Source organism: Hypanus sabinus, unplaced genomic scaffold (genome assembly GCF_030144855.1).
Source record: "Hypanus sabinus isolate sHypSab1 unplaced genomic scaffold, sHypSab1.hap1 scaffold_440, whole genome shotgun sequence".
NCBI lineage: Eukaryota > Metazoa > Chordata > Chondrichthyes > Myliobatiformes > Dasyatidae > Hypanus > Hypanus sabinus.
This window is the reverse complement of record NW_026781314.1, coordinates 237549-254475: the sequence shown is the minus strand read 5'-3', so window position 1 is coordinate 254475 and position 16927 is coordinate 237549. Positions and strand designations below refer to the sequence as shown.

Below are 16927 nucleotides of genomic sequence, written 5' to 3'. Positions count from 1 at the left end.
ACAGGAGGAATGGAGACAGGGACCAAATTCAACATTTCCAAGTCTGTTATTGACACAAAATGCACATTTTAATAGTGATCATGACGCAATGTATTTTATATATTGTTGATGACATAAAACATATTTATAGATTGTTACTGACAGAGAATCGTATAATTTATGTTCCGTGTGTCATCTGAAAGTACTTGCCTGTGATGCTGCCACAAGTCAGTGTTTCTCTGTACCTGTACCTTCCCGTACTTGTGCACTTGGCAATAAATTCAACAGGACCTGAGAAATCTCAGTGAGATTTGATTAGTGATGATCATCTTGGCAGCTCAGTAGGTCGAATGTATGCGACAGTACACTGTTAAATGCAAAACCCTGAACAGTGGTGATGATCAGAGGGATCTTATACTCCAAGTTCATCGCTCCCTGAAAGAGACTGCACAGATTGATCGGGTGGTTAAGAAGGCAAATGGCATGGTTGTCATTATTAGTTGAAGCACTGAGTTCAAAAGTCGGGAAGTTGTGTTGCGGCTGTTACGAGCCTGCGGTCGTACTGTGACTGTTTCTTTAAGAGCGCCGGCGTGAGGAGGCGGGACTATGACGTCAGTCACAGGCTGACAGCGCTGACTGTGGACTGAACCATAAGAGAGAGAGAGAGCGATCTGCAGACAGGCAGTCGGCCAGTCTAAAGAGAGAGAGAGAGAGAGAGAGAGAGAGAGAGACTGGAAAAACTGATAGCTTCAGTTAGTCGCAGCTGAGGCTTGGAACTCTCCTATGCCCACAAGAGTGGGTTGATCATCGGTACACGGAACCACAACGAATGTCTGTGGCTGTCACTTCGTATAATCCATAGGAGTGGGTTTTGGAATATCTTGTGTTAACCCTTGCCTGGGTATGTTGTGTGGTAACCCCTGGAAGACGGTATTCCTGTGACAGGTCATTTTCGCTGATAACTCGTATGTGGACGGATTCAACGGATAAGAACTTCGTCGACGGTTATTTTGAAGTAACCGCCTTTTCTCTACATTTCACTCTGGATCACAAATATCTCTCTCCCATCATTTATTCCGTGGATTACTGAACTTTCCTTCTTTACCATCTCAAGACTCTAAGCTTTGTTTCCTCAGGCTCGATAGTCTGGGAATTATATTTACACATATATCCACTTAACACTGTTAACTTTCGTTAAGTTACTATGTTAAAGTAAATACTAATAAATAGTGTTTTAACCATCAAAACCAGACTCCAGTGTGAACTCTATTGCTGCTGGTTCGTTTCTAAAACGTCACAGTTCGTAACACAGCTTTATAAAACTAGTTAGCCCACATCTGGAGTGTTTCATACAGTTCTGGTCGCCCCCATTCTCGGAAGGATGTCGGGGCTCTGGAGAGGGCGGGGAAGAGTTTTACCAGGACCCTGCCTGGATTAGAGGGCATGAGCTATAACGAGAGATTGGACGAACACAAAGTACACTGTTGATGCTGTGGTCAAATTAACACGTACACACACTCTGGAGGAACTCAGGACTGACGAAGGGTCTCGGCCCGAAACGTTGACTGCTCGTTTCGACGGATGCAGCCCGACCTGGTTGGACAAACTTGTGTTGTTTTCTCCGGAGTGGCGCAGGCTGGGGTGAGACTGGATGGACATTTATAAGATTACGAGAGGAATAGACAGAGTGGACAGACGATATATTTTTCCTGGGGGTTGAAATGTCTAACACATTTAAGGTGAGAGTAGATGTGAGCAGCAAGTTTGCTTCTTTCCACAGAGTAGCGGGTAACAGGATCTCTCTGGGGTGGGAGACCAAAACCGGTCACGTGATGCAGTTTACCCTCTCCCCCCCCCCCCCCAATTAAACCGTAGGAGGGCAACATCGCGCTGCCGTTTCTGTGGCCCCACCCTCCTGATGACGTACCACACTTCGCGCATGCTCACTGTCTCCGGGTGTGCGGTGTATTCCTTAACGCTCGGTGCTGAAGTCTGCGGGATCGAGAAAGGCTTCTCGTCTCGTATATCCGGGAGCCGGGGCTCTGGATTACTGTCTCCGGGCTGAAGATATCACTTTCCTGTTGGTGAGTATTGAGACCGATCCCGAGCAGGGAGGTCCGTGAGCCCCGAACTGAAGGCCAGTTACTCATTTATTTTCCAGTTATATGGGCTCGGCAAAAATGTGTCGACTTCATTTAATCTGCATTGAACGATCCAAACCAGGAGCCCAGGCTGTCTATTTCCGCAGAGTTGAAATGGGAGACCAACCAACAGGTCACGTGAGGCTGCGTGCCGCAGATCCGCCCCGCCCCGCCCTCCGCTTTGTGACGGAGGATCAAGTGGAGTGTTGATAACAAGGTTAACATGAATAATATCAGGAACGATCGGCTTCATGTATGAGGCGCATTTGACGTCTCCGGACCTGTGCTCGATGGAGTTCAGAGGGACGGTGGGGGGTTGTGAGGGCGATGGATGATAAAGTAAACATTCCGAATGCTAAAAAGCTGGATACAGTGTACATGGAGAGGATGTTTCCATTAGACGGAGAGTCTGTAATCTGACAGCACCGTCTCAGAATAAAAATGCCTCCTGTAAAAATTCAGCTGAGAAAAATCTTTTGGCCAAAAAGTGTCTGAAGTGTGGAATCTGTTGCCGCACAGTTTGGTTGAGGCTGCCGTTCGGGTATATTTATGAGGGAGATTAATACACTAAAGATTGTTAAGTAGCTACAGGGTTACAGGAGGAAGGCAAGGATATGGTGTTGGAATAAAAATCAGCCCTGGTTGAATGGTGGGCAGACCAGATGGATCGAATCATCTAATTCTGTTCCTGTGTCTTATGTCTTACCATGATTGAATGATGGCTCCTTCTTATCCCATATCGTTTTGTGGCGTGTGTGGGACAGTGATTCAGTCAGGAGAAATTTTGGTGAGTCTCATTTACTGAAACACTGTTCTTTAGACATTACATACCTGTACAGTGGAAGGTTGGAAATAGTTGGGAGTGAGACTGAACATGCCCAGAAATACCAGTTATGCCTCTGTCAGACCCCTTTGCAATCACTCCAGGTCTGGTGATGTGCTTCCAGCAGCCCAGCCCTTTGAAACCACTCCCATTCTGTGGAAGTCGAATCTGGATCAAGTCACTGTGAGACTGTATAAGTACAAACCCTTTATTTGAAGCATCGGGCTTACTCAGTTAGTCGCTCAAACAGGCACAGTCGATGACTGTTCCCGCCCAATCCACTAACTGACTAACAATACCCCTTACACCACAGATATATCCGTCCAGCTACCCCCCACACAAGACATGTTGGAGCCAAAGTTATTTACTACATGACAAGCTGGAGCCCCTAAAGACAGAGTACAAAACAGTCATAATGGCTTACACACACAGAACAGACTGAAGCTGTCCTATCTCTACACATGTGCACAAGGAGATAAGCATCCTGAAACCCTAGCTAGCTACCCTCAAGAAGAAATATGGCTCAGCATGGCTTAGCACATCTGTTGATTATCAGCAGTTTCTTTCAGAAAAACAGGTTGCTATTTTTTAACAAAGTGTTAACCCTTTTACACATTTTATCATTCCCTCCTTTTGATCATTACATGATCAACAAAGCAGTGATTTTTTTGCAGCGAAAGCAAATGAGTACAACATTGACTTATCAGTGGGAAAAAAACAGTGTACAACAGTATTTATAACAATGATATGGACAACTATTAGGTCATAATGCAATATCCTGCTCCATGTATTACTGAACAGACCTTCAAAGACCACCATTTCGACCCTTCAGTGAACCGGTGTAAATCATGCCCTACTTTCTATCTAGATGCTATCAATCACCTTGGCAGTGTGCTTGGAGAGGGATGTAACGTTAGTAGACTCATCAGGGATATAGGTGCAGTATTCTGTGTCAATAATAGCACAGGTTCCCCCTTTCTCAGCTGGGATAAAGTCTAAAGCCTTACAATTTTGTAGGACTGTTTGCCAGATTGCAATCATTTCAGTAGATATTTCTGTTACTTGGGACTGTGTTTCTGTCAGGGCCCCTGCAGTGTTGTGGCCAGCTCCTCAAGTGCTGTAGGTAAATTGATTGTCTCTCGTGAATTCCTGGCTACTCCATAGGCGAGAAAAGCAATCATCCAAAAGCACTCAATCTGTTATTTCTCTCTGCTGCTGGGCAGCTGCAACTAAGACCAGGATTCATGTTTCCCAGTGTAGGAAGTTCCATTTGATGGGAACTTGAGATACTATCCCTCAAAACACTGACAGCCACTGTCATCTCTGACTGGACCGCAGTTCCTCACCTCACTTCCCAGGGTGTTATTTGAGAAATCCCAGGCTTAGAGTTCCTCACTCTGATTGAGCAGGATTACTGACATTGGAACCATAGTTTTACCATGCTGTGGAATTGCAGCACAAACCCAGCAGGCCCCTAGTTCTACCTGTTTGGCAGAGGTGTGACAGAGAGACAGAAAGGTGTTGACATGGGGCCACAAATATTGTTTGAGCAATAAGTCAAAATGCAAAGACCACTATCAACGAATACATTTTCCTTCAGTCCGAGAGAGCCCTGCTACTCAGTTCCTTCTGTAACACATTTTCAGTCTGTTCAATGTGTCCATCGAGATTGCCCCTTCGGTTTCACAGCCGTGGGAGTGGTCAGTAACACCTGATATGGTCCTCTCCACTGAGGTCAGAGTTTTCCTCAATCCCAGTTCTTGATTAGGACAAAATTCCCATGTTTTGTGGTGGGATAGTCACTCCTCTCTGTGGTGTAGTTCTCTTCCTTGTAAGCCTGTCGTACCTGTGAATGTAATTCTTGGAAAAGTTTGGTTAGTTGGCATACATATTTCCCAATCTCTTCCCTTTGGGTATACATATCCAATTTTGCTGGTAGACTTCCGGGAACAATGGTACACAAGGTCTTAGTCCCCAGGGTGTCTTCATGGGCCGTCCATGAATGATTTCAGCTGGTGACAACCCTGTTTTCCCCTGTGGGGTAACCCTCATGTGGAATCAGGCTAATGGTCGTACCTTCAACCAAGTGAGTCCAGTCTCCGCTGTTAGTCTGGCCAGTTTACTCTTCAGAGTGCCATTGGCTCTTTCCACTCAGCCAGCGGCCTGTGGGTGGTGTACACAGTGGAATTGTTACTTGATAGCTAGTTCGTTTGGTACCCCTTTGTTTACTTTCACCACAAAGTGTGGGCCATTGTGAGAGCTCAGCATCTCTGGCAGGCCTTACTTGGGAATTATTTCCCATAATAATAACTCACAACAGACATAGCATTATTATTGGTAATTGGAATAGCTTCAATGCATCTACTAAACACATCTATAATAACTAAGCAGTATCTATAGCAATGTACTCTAGGCAATTCAATAAAATCCACTTGTAGACACGAAAAGGTCCACCTGGCAAGGGAGTCATACCTGGTGTGCAGGGTACAGGTTACCAACTATTCCCTCCTTTCAGGTGTGTCAAATCATGTATATGATCGACCAATATTGGTAAAAACTGTATAGGAACACAAACCTGTCCCTTTGGAGTATTCCAAAAAGCTAGTTTGGTTCTTTCTGGCACCCCATCTGGGACCACAATTTGCACTCCTCCTCAGAGATGTCCCCATGAAAAATATGTACCTCCCGCATGTCTGGCAAACGTGTTCTGCTTAAGTCACAGAGGGTTGCCTGATGGGAACCCGAGGAGACTACAACTACTAGGATTGTGCCGCACTTTTCGCTGTCTCTTCCGCTAAAGCATTGCATTTAGCGACCTAGTCAGACATGCAGGTGTGGGCCGCTCATTTAATAACAGCCAAAGCTCGAGGAAGCTGCAGAACGGTGTGTAAGTTGTTTACAAAGGTGGCATTACTAATGGGGTGGCCAGAGGAAGTCAGGAATCCCCATGTTCCCAGAGAGCCCCGTAGTCATGTACAATTCCAAATGCATAATGGGAGTCTGTGTAAACGTTCCCACTGTTGTCTGTTGCTGGGATACAGGCACGAGTCAGAGCAAACAGCTCAGCCTTCTGGGCGGAGACAGCTGCTTCAAAAGAGGCCTGTTCAATTACTTCACTGTCCGTCACTATTGCATATTCAGAATATCATTTTCCTGATGGATCCACAAAATAGCTTCCATCCTCAAGAAAAGTTACCTTGGGCTAGAGGGGGTATTGCGGAATGAATGGGAGAGTCTGTCCTCCTTTCATGGTGATCTGGATGGGGGGCAGTTGGTGCAGTCAACTTCATTTTGTCTGAAATTGAGATGAGATTGTGTGCAATGTCTTTGGGTTCAGTCAATATTAAAAGAGAGTCTTACCAGATGTCCTGTCTTCACCTCAATGTCCTTCCAGTATCGGAGTTGGCCCACGGCCAAGTCTTGCCAGTCTCCCTTGGTGCTGGAGGCTTGTTTCCTCAGGGTGAAGGCAATGAACTCTAGGCTCTTTGACTTGAACCCAGGGCAAACCCTAACGATGGTACGGGGAGCCACCAGTCCTGTCTGTCACAAAAGGAAATCCGGAACTTCGGCCAGTAATGTGCTGCCCTCTTTTCCTTAATCCTGTCCAATCACCATGACTGGGAACTTCCCTCGCTCGAGGGGTGCATAATATTGGCTTTCCTCAATGAGCACCCCATAGGGTCATAGCACAGAATCACATGAGGGTCGGCCGCTGACGGAAGGGGTTCAAACGCGGTGGAGTCCAGATTAAGTGCCCACCACTGGGGATTCGGAAACCGGGGAAGCTGTCGGTTGGTCACTAGTCCCAGGGTGATGCCCTTATCTGTGTCTCCACTCCTCCTGTCCTCCACAATCAGCTCCTTTGTTTTTGTGATAATGAGGGAGAGTTTGTTTTCTTGATACCAGTCAGATATTGTTCAGACCTCAGACAGAGTCAGCAATCAAATGGTTGAGCATGGTGCGATGAATGTGCTGAGCTGTGTATATCACAATGCAAGAAGCCTCGTAGGAAAGCCAGATGAGCTCAGGACAGGGAATTATGATATTGTGGCCATTATAGGGGCTTGGTTGCACCCAACAGTCTGAGGGATTTAGAGGAACAAATTTGCAGAGCGGTCACAGACCATGCCAAGAAACAAAGGTTGAGATTGTAAGCGATTTTAACTTTCCATATATTGACTGGGACTCCCATACTGTAAAAGGACTAGATGGGGTAGAGTTTGTCAAATGTGCCCTTAATTGGTACGTAAAATTCCCGATGTAGAAGTGTGCAATAAGCTGTTAGGCAATGACCAGGGCTGGTGACAGAAATTAGTGTTCATAATGCCATGAAATTCAAAATAAAGATGAAAAAAGAGAGGTCTGGACCATGGGTTGAGATTCTAAATTGGAGAGAGGTCAATTTTGATGGTATCAGAAAGGATCTGACAAGTGTGGATTGGGACATGCTGTTTTCTGACAAAGGAGTACTTTGTAAGTGGGAGGCCTTCAGAAGTGAAATTTTGAGGGTGTAGAGACTTTATGTGCCTAACAGTGTAACAGTTGAAACGTAACTGGTGCAGGGAATCTTGGCTTTCTGGCTATATTGAAGCCCCGGATATTTTGTTCCTTTAAATGCCTCAGACTTTTGGGTGCAACCAAGACTCATTAATCATCATCCATGCCCTGAGCTCATCTGAACATTTTCATTGTCTTCTGTTGGTTTCTCGCTTCCCAATAGATTTTGCTCTTTTGTTTGCCCTCTCTTTGGCTTTTATGTTGGCTTTAGCTTCTCAATTCAACTATGGTTGTGTCCTCCTGGTTTCCAATGCTTTCACTTCCTTGGGATATGTCGATCACTCAGCTCCTGAATTGCTCCCAGAAATTCCAGCTATTGCTGCTCCGTTGTCACTCCAACCTTTTCCCTTCCAAACAAGTTTGTCCAGCTTCTCTGTCATAGAATAATGGAGACGTTCAAAATGGAAACAGGCCATTTGGCCCATCTAGTCAATGCCAAAAAAACATTTAAGCTGTCTATTGCAACTAACTGCACCGAGACCATCGTCCTCCATACACCTACCATCCAGGCTTCCATCAAAACCTCTTTGAAATGGTGAAACCGAGCTCGTATTCACCACTTGTGCTGACATGTCATTGCACACTCTCACGACCATTTCAGTAAAGAGCTTTTCCATATGTTCCCATTAAATTTTCACCTTTCCCACTTACCCATGACCTCTGGTTGTCGTCCCACCCAACCTCAGTGGAAAAAGCTGCTTGCATTTACCCTATAACCTCATAATCTTGTATACTTCTGACAATTTCCCAAAGCTATGTACAATGTCCTTGTTTATGTTTAGAGCCTTTTTTACGTGTATAGGATGATGAGGGGCATTGATCATGTGGATAGGTAGAGGTTTATTCCCAGGGCTGAAATGGCTAACACGAAGGGGCATAGTTTTATGGTGCTTAGAAATAGATACCGAAAGGATGTCAGGGGTAAGATTTTTACCCAGAGAGTGGTGGGTGCGTGGAATGCACTGCAGGCTATTTGTGTGAGAGTATTTCAGTTACTGCGGGGCCAGGAGCCCGTGCTGCTCAGTGGGAAGAGGGAGCAATACCAATGGCGAGAGTCAAACTGAGCCAGGTCACAGATTGGAGTTGGGAGAGATGCCCCATTCTTATAGAGACAGGAAGAGCATCAGAGAGTTTGATGGTCATTCCAGGTACCAGCACTGTGCCCAGTTAGAAGATGATTTCTCTCTCCAACTTGGTTGAACTTCACTGTAAGAGTGTGTTGCCAGATCACACCTTGACAACTCAAGTGATCTCATATGAAAAGTTGCCCCACACACATTGATGGATTTTGTAAATCTTTTTACAGGCTAAAAACAAGGAATTTATCTACGGGAATTTCGAACACAACATGCCAATTTTGCTGTCTCTGTCCAGATATTTAAGAAGTGGAGCAAGGGATTCACTCGATCATCCTTCCTGCTCAGGCTGTGGGGAGGGATTCACTTGGTCATCTGACCGACTGGCAAAGCGGAAATTTTACACGGGGAGAGGCCGTTCATTTGCTCAGACTGTGAGAATGGATTCAGTGGGTCTTCTCAACTGAATGTACATCAGCAAGTTCACACTGGACAAGGCCATTCACCTGTTCTGTGAGTGAGAAGGGATTCAGTCGTCTTCCCACCTGTGGACACACCAATCAGTTCACACTGGGCAGAGGCTGGTCATCTGCTGAATTTGTGGGGAAGGATTCACTCGGTCATCTGACTTCATGGATCACCAGCGAGTTCACACTGAGGAGCGGCCTTTCACCTGCTCGGACTGTGGGAAAGGATTCACCTACTCATCCCAACTGAAGATACATCAGCGAATTCACACTGGAGAGAGGCCATTCACCTGCTCAGACTGTGGGAAGGGATTCACACAATTAGCTGGCCTACAAGCACACCAGTCTGTTCACACTGGGGAGAGGCCATTCACCTGCTCAGACTGTGGGAAGGGATTCACTTCGTCATCTCAACTGAAGGTACATCAGCGAGTTCACACTGGGGAGAGGCCGTTCAACTGCTCAGACTGTGGAAAGGGATTCACACAGTTAGCTAACCTACAAGCACACCAGTCAGTTCACACTGGGGAGAGACCGTTCTCTTGCTTAGACTGTGGGAAGGGATTCAATTCATCATCTAAACTGAAAGTACATCAGCAAGTTCACACTGGGGAGAGGCCATTCACCTGCTCAGACTGTGGGAAGGGATTCACACAGTTAGCTAACCTACAAGCACACCAGTCAATTCACACTGGAGAGTGGCCGTTCAAATGCTTAGAATGTGGGAAGGGGTTCATTCGGTCATCTCAACTGAAGGTACATCAGTCAGTTCACTCTGGAGAGAGGCCATTCACCTGCTCAAACTGTGGGAAGGGATTCACTTTGTCATCTCAACTGAAGGTACATCAGCGAGTTCACACTGGGGAGAGGCCGTTCACCTGCTCAGACTGTGGGAAGGGATTCACACAGTTATCTGGCCTGCAAGCACACCAGTCAGTTCACACTGGCGAGAGGCCGTTCAACTGCTCAGACTGTGGTAAGGGATTCACACAGTTATCTAGCCTGCAAGCACACCATTCAGTTCACACTGGCGAGAGGCCATTCACCTGCTCAGTCTGTGGGAAGGGATTCACTCTATCATCTTGCCTACTGACACACCAGTCAGTTCACACTGGAGAGTGGCCATTCACCTGCTCACACTGTGGGAAGGGATTCACTCGGTCATCTCAACTGAAGGTACATCAGCGAGTTCACACTGGGGAGAGGCCATTCACCTGCTTGGACTGTGGAAAGGGATTCACTTCGTCATCTCAACTGAAAGTCCATCAGCGAGTTCACACTGGGGAGAGGCCGTTCACTTGCTCAGACTGTGGGAAGGGATTCACTCAGTTAGCTACTCTACAAGCACACCATTTAGTTCACACTGGGGAGAGGCCATTCAACTGCTCAGACTGTGGGAAGGGATTCACTCGGTCATCTCAATTGAAGGTACATCAGCGAGTACACACTGGGGAGAGGCCATTCACCTGCTCAGACTGTGGGAAGGGATTCACACAGTTAGCTGGCCTACAAGCACACCAGTCAGTTCACACTGAGGAGAGGCTGTTCACCTGCATATTCTGTGGGAAGGGATTCACTCAATCATCTCAATTGAAGGTACATGAGCGAATTCACACAGGTGAGAGGCCATTCACCTGCTCAGACTGTGGGAAGGGATTCACTCGGTCATCTCGCCTACTGACACACCAGTCAGTTCACACTGGAGAGAGACCGTTAACCTCCTGTTAATGTGGGAATGTATTCACTCAGTCATCTATCCTTATGTAACTCTTACTCCGGCTAGTAGCTTAATATAGGGGGTGATAGCCCCCTAGCTCGGCCAAATGTGTGTGGATGCTGCGCCGCGTCCCCTGTTACAAATCAATACCCCAAAATAACAAACAGTACACAAGATGTGATTCATAATTCTTACTTTGACTAAAGGGTTAGTAAAGTAAAAAAAAAGGGCCCACTCTCCCCATTTGTGGCTTCTCATCTCTCCACAGCAAAAGCCCATGAAATTCTCTCATTCAGACTCACAAGAAAGAACATTTCTGTCATTGGATAGCCCAGCACTCCAAAACCCTGTTATCTCTAGTTGTATCCTAAACATTGCTGCTGCAGAGAAACCACTACCTCAGCAGTGAAACATTACAGAGAGGTCATTACATTAGCAGTGAAACCTTACAGTGTGTTACACTTACAACACACTACCAGGTTCACACAGGGGAGAAAGTTTCAATAAGCTTCATGCTGGATATTTGTCCATCCACCATTGCTGAATGCTATTTTGAGAGTGATTTTAAGTGTTGAACTCTGCAATTATTGCTGCTGCTCACCACACCCAGTTCTGCACCCTGGTCACTGGGCATGGGAGGAGTTTCTTCTGCTGCATATTCACCTTTAATGGGACTAGATCTGTGACAAATGAATCAGTTCTATCTTAAGCACTGTCTCTGTTACTTAGTGAATTTATAACACATCTAGTGTACAGTAGAGAGTCAACTCAGGCCGGCTGAACCCTGCCAGTGATTCTGTTCCACAACAGATCTTTCAAATCCTCCCCTGTTGTTCACCTCTCACTCTCCCTGGGATGAGGTCCAAATAGTCATCACTCTGTGGGTGAATATGTTTCCCTTGAATTTCTTGCAGACTGAAGAAGTCGAGCTGACTGCACATCTGTCTGAGATGTTCTTTGCCCCTCTAATCTCTGGGCTGAGGAAGAATGACATTGGGAGTTAACCTCCTTAATCATGACTCATGTCCACATTATGGGTCACTTTCCCCACTTCTAAAATGTTGTTAGCGAACACCACTGTCCTCTAAAGACTGAAAGCAGAGTGGGAAGTCATCAATTGGATTTTCAATGAAGCTGGGTCAGAAACCAGAGGGAGGTCTGCACGGAGCAGAATTTGGGGCCCTGGACGATGTTCGGGGTAAGAACGTATGATGAGGAGAGGGGATTCAGCAACAGGGCATGTCAACGAATGACATTTGGAAGCAGATTGACAGAGAAAGTAATTAGGTTATCTGACTGACGACACAAACACTACTGGTTCCACTGGTTGAGGAACATGTGTGTTAGGAATGGTTTTATCTATTGGGGAAGTTATTCCTGCTTGTTTATCCTGTAATATTATAACCAGATGGATTGACCTATCTGAAATAATGTATTGATGATCATATAATTTGCAAGATTTTGGCTCTAAAACTGGATCAGGCTTGAATTTATGGTGTTTTCATGAGGTGATGGAGGGCATTCATGAGTTTGTATTTTAAAGCAAGATTTTGGTGAAAGATATTTGCCACTTGATTGTACCTGCGTAAGTAATCAGATTGAGTTAAACTGCTGCAGGATCCTAGAATGTGTTGGACTGTGTCTGGTTTCTCTTGGCCTTTTCTGCACTTACTGCTTTGTTTGTTTGTATTTCATGAAGTTTCGATTTGTTTTACTTTTGTTACCCACCTCGTCCTGTATTTCCGCAAGGAACTCCTCTGTTTCTGGGAAGAAGTCTCCAACTCTCAGTCAGGTGCTCGATGCTTCCTTGTCACCACCTCGTCTGCTCAGATCATTGGGATGTCTCCCATGGAGGGTCATACACATTTCACTGGTTAATGTTTTCATCCAGAGTGATGATTTATTTTTCTGAGCCAGCTTGTCATTTAAGTTTTATGGTCTGTATTTCTTATCATAATTGCATATACACGCATGGAGTCAGTTCAGTTCCTCCGCCATATCCTTATCTCCATTTACAATTTCTCCAACATCATTTTCTTTCGGTCCTATATCTACCTCACCTGTTTTTTACTCCTTATATACTTGAAAAAGATTTTAGTATCCTTTTTGATATTATTTGCTATCTTTCTTTCATAGTTCTTCTTTTCTCTATTAATGACCATACTTTTCTTTCGTAAGTTTTTAAAAAAACTTCCCAGTCCTCTGTCTTCACACTAAGTTTTGCTTCCTTGTATGCCCTCTGCTTTGCTTTTACTTTGGCTTTGACTTCTCTTGTCAGCCACGGTTACATCCTTTATCCATTCGAAAACTTAGTTTTCTTTGGAATATATCTGTCTTGCACTTTCCTCACTTCTCGCATAAACTCCAGCCACTGCTGCTCTGCCGTCCTCCCTGCTAGTGTCCCTTTCCAGTCAACCTTGGCCAGTTCCTCTCTCATGCTACTGTAATTTCCTTTACTCCACTGAAATACTGACACATCTGATTTTGGCTTCTCTTTCTCAAATTTCACAGTGTACTCAATCATGTTGTCATCACTAAGGGTTCCTTCACTTCCATCTCTCTAATTACCTCTGTTTCATCACACAATACCCAATCCAGTACAGCTGATCCTCTAGTGGGCTCAACAACAAGCTGTTCTCAAAAGCCATCTCATAGACATTCTAGAAATTCTCTCTCTTGAGATCCAGTGCAGAACTGATTTTCCCAATCCACTCTTCCAGTAGCGATCTGATTTTCCCAATGATTTTCCTTGCTTTTGACCCCCTGTCAAAAGTTCTGCTAATGTGAATAGATCAGCGAGTAAAAGACGACCTGATTTACAAAAGGCATAAAGTTAGAGATGACACATTTCTTTAATATTTAAGCAAGATTACATTTTTATTTCAATCTATTACAGTTTCAAAATAACAAAAAAAGGAAAAGGGCCAGAAGGAAATGTTTGGGCGCCCTACATTTTCAGTAGCACCCCTTTTGGCAAGTATCACAGCTTGCAGACACTTTTTTTAGCCAGCCAAGAGTCTTTCAATTCTTGTTTGGGCAAATTTCTGGGTTCAGACATTAGTAGCAATGTACTAACTGTGGAAATTACAAATCACAATATTATTAGAATCACAGAGCCAAGCTGCAATGAATCAGGCCTATCAGCCCTTCTAGTCAATGCTGACCTGTTTTTGTTGTTACTGCCCATTTCCAGCTACCTGCATCAGAGCCTCCATACACCTCCCACCCACGTCCTCACCCAAATCCGTCTTTAGTTTCTAAATCAAACCCACATCCTCCACTTCCACTGGCAGCTCATTCCACACTCTCACCAACCTCTTCACCAAAGTGAAGAATTCCACTTCAGATTCCCTGAAAATAATTCACATTCACACGGAACTTATGTGAAATGTCAGGATGAGAGGGTGGACGGGGCAGAGAGGGAAGACAGTAAAGGGAAGGGTGGTTGAGTGTGGAGAGGGAAACAGAGCGGAGTGTTTATACTTAATATTTTTTGAGAAAAATTAATTGTTTTAACTTGCTGCAAACCTACTCTCCATATCCTGTATATTCTTAACCAGATTACTGATCCAGATGACAAGTAGCAATGGTTGATGTTCAAAGTAAATTTTATTATCAGAGTACTTAACTTTTATATAGTCAGATACCACATAAAACCCTGAGATAGTTTTTCCTACAAGAATACTTAGCAAATCTTTAGAATAGTAACATGATCAATGAAAGATCAAGTAGAGCACAGAATTCAACCAACTATGCAAATGCAAATATAATTAAATATCAATGAATAATGAGAGCAATGGGGTGTAACCCTGGGGAACCTCACTGGGTTCGGGCCTCGAGTCCAATAAACAGCCTCCCACCATCACTCTCTGCTTCCTACCATCAAGACATCTGTGCATCCAGTTAACCAGCTCTCCCTGGACCCCGTGTGATCTAACTTTCGACAGCAACTTACCATGCTGAACCGTATGAAAGAACTCACTGATGCCCATATCGGCCACGATCCTGGGACAGAGATGTCACAGATCAGAGGGCATGGATTTAAGCAGAGGATGAAGAGGTTTAGAGGGATCGGAGGAGGAGATTTCTCACTCAGAGGGCAGCTGAAATCTGGAACTCACTGCCCGAGGTTGTGGTGGAGGCAGGTCCCTTCACAACATTTACGAAGAGGATGAGCATTGAAACTGCCGAGGTACAGTCGGCTGTGAACCAAGTGCTGATAAATGGGACCAGTGTAGACAGTGAGTGGATGGTCAGAACAGGTATGGCCGGCCAAAGGCCTGTTTCTGATCTGTGTGATCCGCCACTCCGGACATGGTAAATTATTGATTTCAAAACTCCACACCCCTCTCCAACCTGAAATAATCCAGACTGAACCCCTTTGTCACCATTGGAAGTATCTGTTTCTGTCAAGGTAGCATTCAGATTGGTCACTTCTGCTAAATAACTGGCAATTGATGAAGTTCCTGTGTCTTCCATTAATGTTGCTGCCTTACAGCAAAACTAACCCTCTCACAGTGTCACAATCAGTGATTAAATCCCGCACCAAACACTGTGCTTTCAACCCTGCACTTGAACCATTTCACTGAGGTTCTGTAGACACAATCCCTGCCCTCTGCATATGTGATCACATCTCCCCTGCTTCTGACATTTCAAATACCCTCAGAATGGTTTTCTGATTCAGTCTGAAGGTTATGGTACATTCAGCTCATCGTCAGACCTGACAAACCATGTCTTCCCACAGCTGGTTCCACCTGTTGGTGTGTCCTCTTTCCTCCACCTCCAGGGAAGCTGCATCTCCACACAAACTCCTCACTTGAGACGACTGTCTATACCCGTGACAAAGGAAATAACATCTCTGTCACTCTATTCCAGCTGCTACCATCATAACAGCATAAAAGCCAGGACCAACAGGCTCTGGGACAGCTTCTTTCACCAGGCCATCAGACTGATGAACTGACGCTGACTTGAATGTACTCTATATTACATTGTCTGTTTTAATTATTATAAACTCTTATAAATTACTATGATTGCACTTTGCACATTTAGATGGAGACATACTCCTCATGAATGTATGAAATAAAGTCAATTCAATTCAATTCCTGATTCTGTGCCTGACCTGCTCGCCTCTGGGTATCCTCCGTCAACAAGCTTCTTCCTCAGTCACCTTCTGTGAGTTCACACAAACAAAAAATAAATAAATAAAATGATCTATTAGACAGCTCCTGTACCCCTTTACCCCTGAACATGTTCTTCTGTTAAAACTCTGTCCTGAGCCCCTTACTGATTCCCTTTCCCTTTCAGACTCCCGATATGCCAGCATATCAGAATTCACTGTAAGGACATTTATACCTCACAGGAGGATGTAGAAACCCGTGTCACTGACACACCCTCCCCCTTCCCAATCTGCATTCGCAGCCCATGACGGAGACAGCTGTCCTGGACTCTGGGGCTCTGTAACACACAATCTTGTAACTCATAATCTTGTGAACAGCAAGCTTAGACAGTCATTAATATGAAGAGAGAATTGTTGTTTCCTGAAAGGACACGCGAGCTAAGCTGTCTGATCCAGTTCACCAGATCATCCCTTGTTTACAACTTAGTTTGTCTCGGTACCCTCCTCCCTGTATCACGGAATGTCCAATCATCCCATTTTCTCGCAACAGAACCCAACCCGCTTACAACCCCACGCCCACACTCCACTGATAACCTCTACCCACACACACGGACAGATCCCCTTCACCCCTTGGAGAACCACAAGGAATTGATCCCACAGCCCGGGCTCGGTCGCAAAGTTAAAACCGGGGCTGAGGAGTGCCTGGAGCCCACAGCCACCCGGCAGAGCTCGGGCCAGGCCCTTTCTCACTGCTACCGGCCCCCGATTTACACAAACCCGACATCGGCCCCGGCTCACCGCCGCTCGGAGTTGCGAGGCTTAGTGTCGGCAGCGCGCCTGCGCGTCTCCCTATGCTCAAGACACTGGCCGGGGGTCCCCACAGCGCCACCACTGGCCGGAGCCGGAGGGACAGTGCAGAGAGCTCGGCCGTTCGGCTGTTTCACGGGGACACGCCGAACTCTCCATCAACTCCATCCAGCTGGAATGCAATGACCAACAAATATAATTCCTGTCAGCGATTAGCCGTCTGAGTGATTCGATGACTTTTAGA

At 45.5% G+C, this 16927-nt stretch overlaps 1 protein-coding gene across 2 annotated transcripts; it reads left to right on the top strand.

Annotated features, from left to right (window-relative positions):
• The first annotated feature begins 1911 nt into the window (after positions 1-1911).
• Positions 1912-15878, top strand: LOC132388950 (zinc finger protein 226-like). Of its 2 annotated transcripts, XM_059961371.1 has the most exons (3): positions 1932-2063; positions 2885-2907; positions 8807-15878. In XM_059961371.1, exon 3 carries the CDS (start codon positions 9209-9211, stop codon positions 10769-10771), a length of 1563 nt encoding a protein of 520 aa, XP_059817354.1. In that variant the 5' UTR covers positions 1932-2063; positions 2885-2907; positions 8807-9208; the 3' UTR covers positions 10772-15878. The 2 variants fall into 2 exon arrangements, with proteins under 2 accessions (XP_059817353.1, XP_059817354.1); XM_059961370.1 differs by lacking the exon at positions 2885-2907 and having other exon boundaries at positions 1912-2063.
• Positions 15879-16927: the final 1049 nt, after the last annotated feature.